This window comes from Perissodus microlepis, chromosome 11 (assembly GCF_051167445.1).
Source record: "Perissodus microlepis isolate ML-2025 ecotype Zambia chromosome 11, ASM5116744v1, whole genome shotgun sequence".
NCBI classification, from domain to species: Eukaryota; Metazoa; Chordata; class Actinopteri; order Cichliformes; family Cichlidae; genus Perissodus; species Perissodus microlepis.
Window position 1 is genome coordinate 6,451,188 of NC_140471.1, and position 12,111 is coordinate 6,463,298.

The following is a 12,111-nucleotide window of genomic DNA, read 5'->3' on the forward strand; positions in this document are numbered from 1 at the left end:
CATGTCTTATGGAGCTCTCTCCAGAAACTCGAAACTCAACCCACCAGTTAAAACCTCTTTGCAAGAAGCAGCCAATCAGGGGGAAAAAAAGAACCAAATCTGCTTTAAGACACAATGGAAACTTTAAAAAATATTTTGAACTGTAATCGTGCAAAGCTGCTCTTAGACAGTCCTGGAGTGAAACTATGCATGTGGAAAGCTTGACAGGTGGCGTGAGAGGAAGAAGAATTAGGCAATCGGCATCTGAAGAATAGTGAAGGTGTAGATCTGTTCATTCATGACATGAACACAGGTGGCACTGATGAGGCAACGCACCCACTGACAGTAAAAACAACCAACACAGATTTCTTAATATTTTTATATCAAAAGTTCACAGGAGTTGTAGCACTGTCAAAAAATACACAATGAAAACTGATGCACACACCAAAAAAAAGATACATCACAACTGCATTGACACAAATGCATCGTTTCTACATGAACTGTTCAGCTCCGCAGTTGAAGCTAGAAAATATTCATACATTCAGTGCATGACTGACTGTATTTAAGATTCTACAATGAGCCCCTGCGTACGGCTGCCAGACACGCACACACCTCACCACACACAACACAAGATTCAAACACAGCAACAAAGATCCAGGCTGATTCAGAGTGTGACACAGTGATCCGCAGCACTTTGGAACCTGAAGCAAGAACTCACAATACTGTCATATGGGGACAATTTAATTTCCATTAAACTAGCTGCTCCTGGAATTTAATGACATCCATTTATCAGCTGCTGATGTTCGTTTGTCTGATGAAGGGACGCATTACATGTAATACTTTAAAAACAAAAAGACCCCCACTGCTACCAGTACACTAAACTGAAGCTGGACAAATTTAGCTCCCTGCAGCTCTCAGAGTATTTTAAATGCGAGAGCAGACCCACTTCCGATGAGCTCATATTTTTCTTTGGGATTTGCTTTGTGGAGCGCACTGCCAAGCGGCTCCTGCAGCTGAATTAATTGGTTTTTCTAAATTAAAATTCACAAGCAGCTCCCGCTGTGACTTTGATTAGAAGTATAACAAAAAATAATTAAGGAAAGCTGCATCAAATAAATTTCAGGAAAACCGAATCTGCTGGAATTCATTAGCACTGATTCTTTGAAACAGAAAAGCTCTCTGCGTGCTGCTGTTTCAATTATTTACACTGGGCTTGAAGGGTGGGGTGCGGAGCACACTGTACAACTGATTTTCCACTAATTAGTCCTGGTCCTATGACCACAGCTATACAATAGTGATTGGATCTATAGCACAGCACACAGGTTATTTATGGACGCAAATGCAGGAGAAATTTACACCTGAAAACATGTAGATGAGCTGGTTTCAGAATCCGTGCAGTTCACAGAGACACTGCTTCAACTACCTGCCTGTGGTGTGTGAAAGAGCTACGCTGAGGTAAAGCCGTACGGTGATGTGCGTCTTCACTCATCAACTCCAGAATCAAGCAGGAGCTGGTTTACATCTCTCTGCTTGTGTTTGAGACATTTATAAACTTTGAGGTGTGAAAATATGAATTCTTGTCCCACAGCCTTGACTTTAGTCCCCTGAGAACTAAACCACCTTAAAAGTTCATATTTGTCCTCACAGAACACACACGAGAACATGCAAACTAAAATGTTAAAACAACAAAGTCACGGGGCTGGAAAAGAGCAAACCCCAAGTTCTACAAAGTGACACGAGTCAACACAGTCTGGTAGCTGTAACCAGGGAAACGTCCTGCTAACATGTCAGAGTGGGCTTTCACACAGCAGCTGAACCAACTCCCCTCTTATCAGTAACACAGTACTGTATAAATGTCCTTGTGTAGTTTCTGACCCTGACATGGATGCAGGATAAAGTTACACTAACAGAAGTATAACCTCATCTTCTTTGATGCATGTTCATTTTCCCCCTCAGCTTCACTGTTTCTGCTCAGACTGTTAAATGAATCAGAATCATCCCTGTAGTCAGACGGAGACGACTCGGAATAAATTCAGTTTGTGCCAGCTGATTTTTATGCTTTACTAAAAATGTATGAATCTATATGTCATGTATGACATGCAAAAACAGTAGCACTGTCCTTTAAAAAGAATGGACAGGCTGAACCATGTCTTATACTCAGTACAATGTTCCTGTTTCCTGACAGCCTACTCTCACCACTTCCATTCAGTCCTCCTCCTCCTCATCCCCTCCAAATGACAGGAGGCTGTTATTTTTAACTTTCTTTCCAGATGCCTCCTTTTTCTCCTCCTCCTCCTCCTCCTTTTCCTTGTCCCCTCCACTGCTCTTCTTCTTTTTGCTGGAGCTAGCACCGATGCCCTGGAATTTATCTGAGGAAGAGCGCTTGGCTGGTTTCTTGAAAAGGATTTTACCGTCAGGAGGCTGACCATCTGCGAAGCAGACGGAGGTATGTATGTGCAGGGTTGCAAACACAGGGTTTTATGTTAACATGCTGTATACAGTGCATGCATATGTAAATATTTTCTTACTCCTGGTGTAATTAAATCATTGAACTGGACTCTCACCTTTCTCTGAGCTGCCTCCAGCCTGTATTTCATCCTTCATCTTCTTCACCTCCTCTGCAGTCAGGTCTCCACTTTTAAGGACCACGACCTGAGGCAACTCGTCCTCTCGATCGCTGCCGCTGTCGTCATCCAGTGTTGGCATCACCTGACGCTGAGATAGCAAACAGACCGTTAGCCTGTGTGAGAAGTGTTTTAAAATCCTGCATTCACTGTGAGTGACGGTACCGAGGTTTCTTATTTCAGTGATAATCATTTCATCAGCAGCCCGACACTCAAACTAAAATCAGGAACCTGTACTTCAGAGTCATGATTCAAGTCCTGGTGGGGTTTTTTTTTTATTTTTAAATACAACTTCATAAAACAAAACAAAAAACAAACCCATTCATGAAAAGTCATGGCTTTCTGTTGTAGAATACATAAATTCAGTTGTAGAACGCCTGCGCAGTCACAGCTGAGCGCTGCAGCGCAGTTCGAGACTGCTCTGATGGTCCGGAGGAACAGCTGTAGCTCGTGCGGCCTCACTGCTCAATTCAGTGAATGGGACCCTCCGTTGAATTATGATTCAGAGCATTTATTCTTCCTTATATGAACACCATGCGCCTGCGCTCAGAAACAAACGTCGCAAAGTGTAGCTGTCACACAACCGAAAGCGATAATGGTTTGGTAGGCCCGGGACAGCTAACTGGCACGGCTAACCCAACCGCGTAGTTACCTTAGTGTCGACATTCGGTCCCTCTTTGTACCCCACATCGCTCTTAAACTTCTTGAGAAAGGACGGCTCCGCCGGCTTCACCCATGCTACTCCGCGGCCCTTATTTTTATTCATGGCAAAGAAGCAAAACAAGACAAGCAGCCAACGAATGCAGACTGCAGACCCGAGCAACTTCCGGCTAGCACGGACTCGTCAAAACATGGAAACCGTCACTAAAACGCGCCGCGTCACGTGACTTCAGGAGCTACTGTCATTGGTGGATTTGGGAACGTTGATGCCATAGCGCTGCTTGGTGCTACATTGGATCTGCACAAGGGTCGATAAGCTGTCGCTCAGTCACAGAAATGATGATTCAAAGCGAAACATCGCAGAAAAACTAAACCGATGAATGTCCTCCACATAAAGCAGCAACTCGCCCTATTTAACTCGAAGAAGGAAACTCTCCGCTGTGACTGCTCGTAGCGCCGTTAGCCGTGTGAGCATGAAAAGTTAAGCATTAGCATGAGACAGTTTGAGAACTCTGCCGATCTGGACTAGTGATGGTAAATTTGATTCTTTTTACTGAATCGAGTGTTAATGAGTCACTCACCAAAGTGAATCGGGTTTTTTGAGTCATTTGATTCACTGAGTCAGTTGACCAGAGAGTGCAAAAATTTTACATTTTCACTCAAACTTAATTTGTTTCCCTTTTCATGTAAATCCCACTGCTAAGATGAATGATTCAAAAAAATAAAAAAACAACAACTATTTTATAGAGAAAAAAGAAGAGCAAAAACATTTCTAAAATTAAGCAATTTCCTATCAAAATTGCTTAATAAACATTTATTTTGTTTATTTGTATTTTATTAGTATTTTCCTTAAGTGTGTCAAATATATATTTTCTCATCTAAATGTCCACTGCGCTGTGAGCCAGGGGGCGGTAATGCGCCTTAACATTGTTTGCCAACCAAGAAGAAGAAGAAGCTGTGAGTCAGGAGGGAGGGGGTGAGTGAGTGATTCGTTCGCTCGCTCTATGATTCAGCACAGGAGGGAGGGGGTGAGTGAGTGATTCGTTCACTCGCTCAATGATTCAGCACAGGAGGGAGGGGGTTAGTGAGTCCTGAGTGATTCGTTTGCTCTTTGATTCAGCACAGGAGGGAGGGGGTTAGTGAGTCCTGAGTGATTCGTTCGCTCTTTGATTCAGCACAGGAGGGAGGGGGTGAGCGAGTCCTGAGTGATTCGCTTATGCTTACGATTCAGCACAGGAAGGGAGGGGGTGAGTAGCTCAAATGTGTTGTTAGCATGTTAGCAGCGCGATGCTACTCTGAACCGAGGAGCTATTTTCTTGATGTGAGCTTCTACTCAGGGTTTTTTCTTCCAGTTCAGAGCAGAAATGCTTTTGTTACGAAACTGGCTGTTGTTTTTTTTCCCCACAATTTTAATTATAAGCTAGATATATTTCTACTAATGGAATTAGTTTGCTAACAGCAACAGGGATGAGTCAGTGAGTCAGTTGGGCTTGTGAATCATGATTCACGAGTCAGTAAAGTGATTCTCGAGTATTGAACGATTCGTTCACGAATCGAACATCACTAATCTGGACTCTTTTATTAAAGAACTGGAGGAAGAGTCTCAGACTAAGTTTATCACCTTTTCCGTGGACCGCCATTATAATGACAAAGGTAACGAAATGGAGAGTGTCTGCTAGCTGGACAGCAGAGCCGTAAACACTGCTCCCTGCTATGGTTCAGTAGTGAGTGTGTCGGTTAACGCCAGGGTCTTATCATCAGGTCGTGTGCTTGTATTTGTCACACAGATTGGCATCCTTTGCCCGGAAACCGCGTCTACTGGCAGTGGGCTGGGGGCTCTGGGATGCCAGCCATTGAATTCACTGGAGTCCCATTTATGTTTGTGGGCTCTAAAAGGCTCGTCTGCCATCAGGGCAAAGACCTCGCCGTAGCTCAGAAGCAGAGATATGCCGAGGAAAGGGCAAAAAAGACGGTAATTTCACTGCACGTTCAACACACACACAGAGGCTGGCTGGTGATGCGAGGAGCCGAGGGATTGGTTGTTTCGCTGCCAGGCAACCGATGACGCTGCAGCCTTGGAGAAAAAGGCGCGCAGAGTAGACGAGTTGGGAGTAGTGCTGTGGGATACTGAAATTTGTGTATCAATCCAATACTAAGTAAATACAGGACCAATAGTGACAACACTTTAAACCTATAAAAGGCAGCTTATGTAGTGGAGAGCATTGCGTCATGATTTATCAGACGAATCATCATTAATGTCCAATTTCTGAACACAATTTAATGGCCTATAAGTCAGTGTGATTTTTACTTTTCCACAACAAAACACACCTTTTAGTTTTTCATTTATTTTGAAATTGGGGCTTTCTGGAGACCTTGGATGTGCCTGTCTCTAAAGCACTTTGGATCAACTACTGTCATTTAAAGGTGTTATAGGCTTTGATCCTAATATTGATAATATCCATGCCATCCATCTGCTCACTTCTAATGGACAGCAGTGAACCACAGCTACTAAGAAAGGCGCACGACTCCACCTGTTTCTCAGTGTTTGATTTGAGTATGCTTAGATGTTCTGCTCAAGTTAGCTAATCTTGACATGAATTGAGTATGCTTAGATGTTCTGCTCAAGTTAGCTAATCTTGACATGAATTGAGTATGCTTAGATGTTCTGCTCAAGTTAGCTAATCTTGACATGAATTATTGAATGCATTATTTAACTGATTTCTTTCCCATAATCCACAGATGATTGACCAAACTTTAGTTAGGAACAAATCAAACTCGCAGTCTAGTAAAAAGGTGGGATGCCCAGCAGCCATATCAATCAGCAAGATCGCAACATTCCCTAAATTCAAGGTAAGTGGAAATGTTGGCTCTCCTACAGGAATGTGACCTTTAAGCAAAGACAGCTGAATTTAAAGGAGAAAGGCATGGAGTACGAGTTTAGGACTCAGACTAAATCATTTTGTTTTTCGGCACATGTTTCTCTCCATGATCACCACTCTGATTTCTATCTGCATGCATGTTAGTTGGAAGAAGACAGGGAGAGGAGTAAGAAGGCAGCCTCCAAGATACTGAAAGAGGCTTTGGAGAGAGATCCAGTTGTGTGGGGAACATGCTATGTTGTTACACAGCCAAGTGCGCATGCTGGGCACGCAATGGGAGAAATGGTAACGAACAACAGTCTCCTCACAAAGGACAAAAATCTGTGTTTCCATGTGAAACTACAAGTGTGCTATATTTAAAGGAGCCCGTGGACGCAAGAGTGGAGCAGCAGGTGGTGGAGCTCAGAAAGCAGGGCGTGAGGAAGGTCAGCGAGCTGAAGCGTCATCTTGCTCAGTTTGTAACAGCCGAGCTTTTTAAGGGAGCTAGCCCACCCCCTGCGTCCAGGCGCCGGTACTACCCCTCAGAGAAGGACATCCGAAATATAATGGCTAAGGTGAAGGACCAGGCTCGGCACAGAATCGATCAGGTGAACCTGGAGGTGAGCGGCGCCTTTATCACTCCTGTTTGGGTAAAACACCAGCATGTGACTAGTCTGTGTAAAAAAGAAAAAAAGATTGTATTTGTTGCAGGGCTTGTTTGAAGAATGGTGTGCTGCTACACCTGAGGACAAGTTCCATCTGCGCCTCCGTACAGAGGACGCCTCATTCCTCTTCTGCCATCAAACGTTGTGGCAGATGAGGCTGCTGCGCCTGTATGGGGCAGATGTCTGCGTGTTCGATGCCGCCTACAGAACAATCCGCTACCCTCTGCCCCTGTGCTTCTTGTGCGTCCGCACTAACATGTGCTACTCCGTTGTGGGAGTGATGGTACTCCAAGAAGAAACAACAGAAGCCATCAAAGAGGGTCTGGAAGTGTTCAAGTGTTGGAACGCAGACTGGAGGCCAGCAAGCTTTATGGTCGATTGCAACGCTGCCGAAATCCAAGCTGTTGAGTCTGTGTTTGAAGGTACGGTGAGCTAAAATGAAAGAAAAGTGATCACTGTGGATTTTTACTCTTTTTATACATGTTGGTGTTATGATTATATATCAGTGTGCTCTCTATTCAGTCTCTTTCTACCTCTGTGCAGGCACCAAAGCGCTGCTCAGTGACTTTCACAGGGAGAAGGCATGGGACGAATGGATACAGAAGGAGCATCGAGTGGCTGACAAAGGAGATGCTCTTACAAAGCTGAAAGCGATAGTCAGCTCACTCACTACAGAGCAGTACGAGGAGGCAGCGAAGGCCCTGATGGCCAGCCACACTTGGGAACAAAATCCTGCGTTTCAGAGCTGGTTTTCAGACACGTGGTTGTCCAAAGCAAAGGTAAGCATCTGAGAAAAAAGCAGCTCATGCACAGAGACATTTGAAAGAAAATGGGACAAAAGAAGTTGCAAAGAAAAGAGGTTTGCTATTTTGTGAAACACTAACATAAAATTAGAAAACAAATTGGGGATTTCATCAACTATGATACATTATATCATTAAAATAAATCATCATCAAGTTTAAAAGCCTGCCTCTGTTGGGTGGCCTGAACACAGCAACATGGGTGACTTCCTTATGTGTGACAGTCACATTAATGCTGAAGAATACAGCACAAGCCACTACCTTCCAGATTATATCCCTTTAAAGTAAAGTTTGGCTTATTTAAAATTGCCGTGAGTAAAATCTCATCACTAGATGGTGGTAGATATTAAAATATAGATAGTAAAATATATATGTTATATACATTTTAAAAAGGTTAAGTGGTCATATATAGTTTGAAAGGGTTACTTGTGATCTTTAAGTTAAGCCTGTGCCAGGTGATAAAGCAGCCTGGCTTCAAGCAGCTGAAATTCTATCGCCACAACAAACCCTCGCTATATCTTGGTTTGTTTAAGAGATGGGTGTCTGCCTTCAAAGAAGAGACACTGAATATAGCCATCATCACAAACCATGAGACTGAACACCAGAATAAATTGTTCAAGCACAAATACCTGGAGGACTACAGGGACCGGACTTTATCTGAAATGCTGGACATCGTGACACATGTGTACATCCCTGAACTGCGGAGGACGTAAGTTTTCCATTTGCACAAGCTTGTCTTCAGTGTGCACGGCATGTCAGCAAAAATAATGTTTCTCTTTCAGGTACATTGAAGCTAATGTGAGGTCATACAGACAGTGTGACTCCAGTGTCCCTCCTTTCCTGTGGGACAGACCCGCAGACGTCATTCAACACATCACGAGCTGCATGGACAGCTCTCTCTCTGAGGAACATGTGGTTAAGGTGGGCGACGGTGTGTTCAGAGTGAAGAGCGAGACACAGGAGGACCAGTCTTATGAACTGGCATTTGGGTCAGACGACAGCTTGCCCTCCTGTCAGTGTGATGACTGGAGGCGGTACAAGTTGCCATGCAAACATTTCTGTGCAGTCTTCCAGAAGGTCCCTGGCTGGATGTGGCAGCAGTTATCCCTGAAATACAGGGAACACCCGCTTCTTAACCTGGATGCCACGTGTTGCTCCATGACCCCAGACTCAGTGGACGAGTGGGGCACGGAGGTAGTCAGTGAGCCAGTAACCTGCAAGGGTAAGGTTTATCTGCAACATGAGAGAAGAACTTCATAAAAGTTACTGTCTTACCCGCACAATCATTAAGCTGTTACCTCAAATTTTAGGGAGTGCACATTTGTCTTAGTGTAACTTTCTTTGCAGACACACAGGTGACCTCTGACTGTGACAGTCCACCACGCAAGCGAGTGAGCAAGTCATATCTGAGGAAGAAATGTGTCAACCTCACCAAACAACTCATGGACAGAATATATACCACTGAAAGCCAAGACACACTTCAAGAACTTTCTGAGACGTTAGGCAGGCTGGTGAAGGGGCTCACACCTGTGTTTGGCAGTGAGGATGGTATGCTTCATCTGGAAGCAAAGCGGGTCCGAGTTTCCAGCTGCACAGACTGAGGGTGGAACCCACAAAGTGGCTGGCCTCGAAATCATCAGAACCCTCCCGGAGCCGCGCGATTTTTTTCGAACGCTCACTACGTCATCAGGTTCCCGGAAAGGAAACAACCAATTACAACAAAGCAGCTACAGTCAAGATGGCGAAGGCATGATATGGAAAAAGCACTTCAGCTTCACAATAAAACCAAAGTAGTTTTAATCAAAAATTGTGTCTCCATGAATAATGTCCATGAAGAGTAGTTTCTTTACTTATTTAAAATAAATCCTAGCGGAGTCCGATGACATCACCACTGAAGCTGTTAGGTCACCACTGAGCAAAGTAACAACTGACAAGCATTTATATGAGGAGCCATTAGGATGTTAATGCGCAATCTATACCTGCAAGAAATGTAAGATTTTCGGATGACAGTGACAGAGTGTACTTTACTGTGTAAATAAATTAGTGAAAAACCAGGCCTTTGTATTGTGTGTCCTGTTGTGTAGTGACGTATGGAGGAAGCTGCCATACAAGCTTTTATTGTGAAAATTTTCGTCTACCTGTTCGCATCCTTTAACTCAGGCTTGACTGCGGTCTGAAAGGATTAACATGGAGCCCTCTAACAACCAGCCGAGTTCGGGAATGTTTTCAGGGTCCTTTTATGCGTTATTAGCGGGCTTTTTGGCAGCTACTGCCTCTCTGTCAGCTAAGCTGTTGCTCGGTGCGAGCTACCTGAGAGAGATGTGTGAGACGCGGCTGAGCGACTGGAATCAAACACCTGGTGGAAGCGCAGCCTGTGACTGGGTGACACTGACTCTCTGACATCTTTGTTTTTGTATTTCTACAAATAAATAATTTCCTTGGCATGGTTACACACACACACACAACCTCGTCTTTCACAGCAGAAAAGCGCCATACAGTTACCAGACACTTATTACTGTTCGTACGAGTTCGGGTTACTCGAAACATTCGAGGAAGGTGTTTTGTTTGTTTGTTTTTTACGCATATCCTTGTTCAGAAATTATTCTAAAACCCCTTGATCATAACACCTCTTCCACTGAATTTATTAAAGAGTTTTCTCGTTTCCGACTACTGCCACAACAAAGATGGCAGCCAGCCGGTGTTACACCGGTAGAAAACAGTAACAACTTGGAGTAGTAATAGTCATGCAAGTGATCAGAAGCCTCTTAAAGCCTCCATAAAATACCTTAAAAACATTTAATTACTGTGTACTTAAAGGTTAGCTCTGTGACTTAAATGAATGTTAATACAAGTCGAGCACAAACTGTTGCCGATTAATTTGAATAATAAATTAATTCATTAATGATGCAAGCTGATAGTTTTGTTCTCAGTAACTTGTACAGCATCTAGCTGTAAAACATAAGCCAAACAGGTGTTAGTATTGTCATTAATTAGGGCGTGTGCCGGTACATAGTCAAAATTAATGTGATTAGTAACAACTGTATGATTGTTTTTCTGTATCTAACTGTGGTGGTGGTTTAAAGTTTTTGGTCATTAAACAGGCATGTTTGTCAAAGTTTAGGCTGTGAGGTAAAAAGTATATGTTCTTCCTGGGCATGCATAATTGGAAATGGAGAAACACTGTTTAGGTAGGGAATCTGAACTAAGGTTCTGCACTCAGTTCTGGTATTTAGCCAAGTTTCCGTGACATTTTTGCTGCAGAGGGTAAAGTTATGTTTTCGTGTGTGTCTTGCTATACCTTGGCCTACAGCTCCACATCCCCCTGCGGCTGCTGTGCGGCGGCCTGCTATTCGCCTGTAATGCAGTCATGTGGACCACCTTCTCCAAGGCACTCCGCCATTCCACCTCTACAGCCAGGGCCACTGTCACGACCACTGCATCCAACTTCATTTCCTCTGTAAGCTCTCTACATATGCTGAACTAATTTGATTTTCCACAACACTATAACAATAAAAGGGGAACATTCTGACTTTGCATTCAACATTCAGATTGCTGTTTTATATTTATAGTGAATGTGTTCTTCTTCTGTCCAGGGACTGCTAGGGAGGCTCTTCTTTGGAGAGAGCCATGCAACTCTGTGGTGGGCAGGCATCTCTCTCACTCTGTGTGGACTGCTGATGCTTCATGGTTCAGCACCTCAGACACACCCACAGGAAGCAGACAAGAAGGACAAGTAATGCATGTTGGAGTTGTTCCAAGTGTGCAGCCTTAAAACTGTTGACTGCAAAGAGCAGTTCTGTCAGGTTCTCCGCCTGCAGAATTGACTGATGTATACTTTAAGAGTTCTTCCTATAAAACAAACAACAACTGCCTTTTTATGGACTTTCAACTGAATTCTGATTCTTTAAGAAAATGAGGGGTTCCCTGGGACTTGCACAAAATCAAAAAACCCTCATATTATTATTTTTTTGTACCTGTGTGGAAGTTGATTTTTTAATGTGTGATGCATGTATTACAAACCACACTGTGACTTGCTCTGCATTGGAATACTGAGTGGAAATGAATATTTTCATAAATAAAATGGAAGTCGAACAAATGAGGGCACTTAAACACCACATATTTTGTGCAGAAGAATAGCCATCTCACAACCATGCTAAATTTACTCTAAAGAATGGAGAATGATTAGAAAGTCAATTGATTTGAGTTTGGCACCACCTTGTGGTACTTTTAGGAATAGCACCGGAGAAGACTGCACGCCCAGAAAATTGAGGAAACGTTTTTTCCACCTTCACCATGTGCTAATGTCGACTAGTTCAAACTAGTTGCAGCTGAATATGTTACCTTACAATGCCCACAAAAGCTAGATAGCTCACACAAAATTATGCAAATGACCAGCTGCAGTAGTCGGCAGAAGCGTAATGATTAAAGGCTGGAGGTAAAAATTCAAAATAAACCCTCTCCACATGGGTCAGTGACAACTACTAAACGATAAAGCCAAGCTCCGGTGTGCAGATCTGTTTTGTTC

At 43.5% G+C, this 12,111-nt stretch overlaps 3 protein-coding genes across 4 annotated transcripts; 2 read left to right on the plus strand and 1 right to left on the minus strand.

Annotated features, from left to right (window-relative positions):
* Positions 1 to 340: 340 nt before the first annotated feature.
* Positions 341 to 3,369, minus strand: kiaa1143 (KIAA1143 ortholog). Its single transcript, XM_084942762.1, has 3 exons — positions 3,256 to 3,369; positions 2,544 to 2,694; positions 341 to 2,408 (listed from the first exon to the last, which is right to left on the minus strand). Exons 1-3 carry the CDS (start codon positions 3,367 to 3,369, stop codon positions 2,185 to 2,187), a joined length of 489 nt encoding a protein of 162 aa, XP_084798888.1. The 3' UTR covers positions 341 to 2,184.
* On the plus strand, positions 2,667 to 9,640 carry LOC146377134 (uncharacterized). Of its 2 annotated transcripts, XM_084942754.1 has the most exons (11): positions 3,700 to 3,781; positions 4,830 to 4,916; positions 5,051 to 5,235; positions 6,003 to 6,113; positions 6,287 to 6,427; positions 6,505 to 6,741; positions 6,833 to 7,208; positions 7,330 to 7,565; positions 8,120 to 8,295; positions 8,369 to 8,808; positions 8,934 to 9,640. In XM_084942754.1, the coding sequence occupies exons 1-11, from the start codon at positions 3,757 to 3,759 to the stop codon at positions 9,185 to 9,187; spliced, it is 2,268 nt and encodes a 755-aa protein (XP_084798880.1). In that variant the 5' UTR covers positions 3,700 to 3,756; the 3' UTR covers positions 9,188 to 9,640. The 2 variants fall into 2 exon arrangements, with proteins under 2 accessions (XP_084798881.1, XP_084798880.1); XM_084942755.1 differs by lacking the exons at positions 3,700 to 3,781; positions 4,830 to 4,916; positions 5,051 to 5,235 and adding an exon at positions 2,667 to 2,754.
* A 111-nt stretch (positions 9,641 to 9,751) lies between these two features.
* Positions 9,752 to 11,686, plus strand: LOC146377135 (transmembrane protein 42-like). The gene is made up of 3 exons (XM_084942763.1): positions 9,752 to 9,968; positions 10,897 to 11,043; positions 11,180 to 11,686. The coding sequence occupies exons 1-3, from the start codon at positions 9,774 to 9,776 to the stop codon at positions 11,321 to 11,323; spliced, it is 486 nt and encodes a 161-aa protein (XP_084798889.1). The 5' UTR covers positions 9,752 to 9,773; the 3' UTR covers positions 11,324 to 11,686.
* The last annotated feature ends 425 nt before the right edge of the window (positions 11,687 to 12,111 follow it).

Excerpts from the sequence above, each read along its gene's own strand:
- LOC146377135 (XM_084942763.1), top strand. The coding sequence starts at position 9,774 with ATGGAGCCCTCTAACAACCAGCCGAGTTCGGGAATGTTTTCAGGGTCC. Across the intron at positions 9,969-10,896 it reads GAAGCGCAGCCTGTGACTGG|CTCCACATCCCCCTGCGGCT; the intron begins GTGACACTGACT and ends CTTGGCCTACAG. Across the intron at positions 11,044-11,179 it reads CATCCAACTTCATTTCCTCT|GGACTGCTAGGGAGGCTCTT; the intron begins GTAAGCTCTCTA and ends TCTTCTGTCCAG.
- kiaa1143 (XM_084942762.1), bottom strand. The coding sequence starts at position 3,369 with ATGAATAAAAATAAGGGCCGCGGAGTAGCATGGGTGAAGCCGGCGGAG. Across the intron at positions 2,695-3,255 it reads GACCGAATGTCGACACTAAG|CGTCAGGTGATGCCAACACT; the intron begins GTAACTACGCGG and ends TTGCTATCTCAG. Across the intron at positions 2,409-2,543 it reads TGGAGGCAGCTCAGAGAAAG|ATGGTCAGCCTCCTGACGGT; the intron begins GTGAGAGTCCAG and ends TCTGCTTCGCAG.
- LOC146377134 (XM_084942754.1), top strand. The coding sequence starts at position 3,757 with ATGAGACAGTTTGAGAACTCTGCCG. Across the intron at positions 3,782-4,829 it reads ACAGTTTGAGAACTCTGCCG|ATCTGGACTCTTTTATTAAA; the intron begins ATCTGGACTAGT and ends CGAACATCACTA. Across the intron at positions 6,428-6,504 it reads GGCACGCAATGGGAGAAATG|GAGCCCGTGGACGCAAGAGT; the intron begins GTAACGAACAAC and ends CTATATTTAAAG.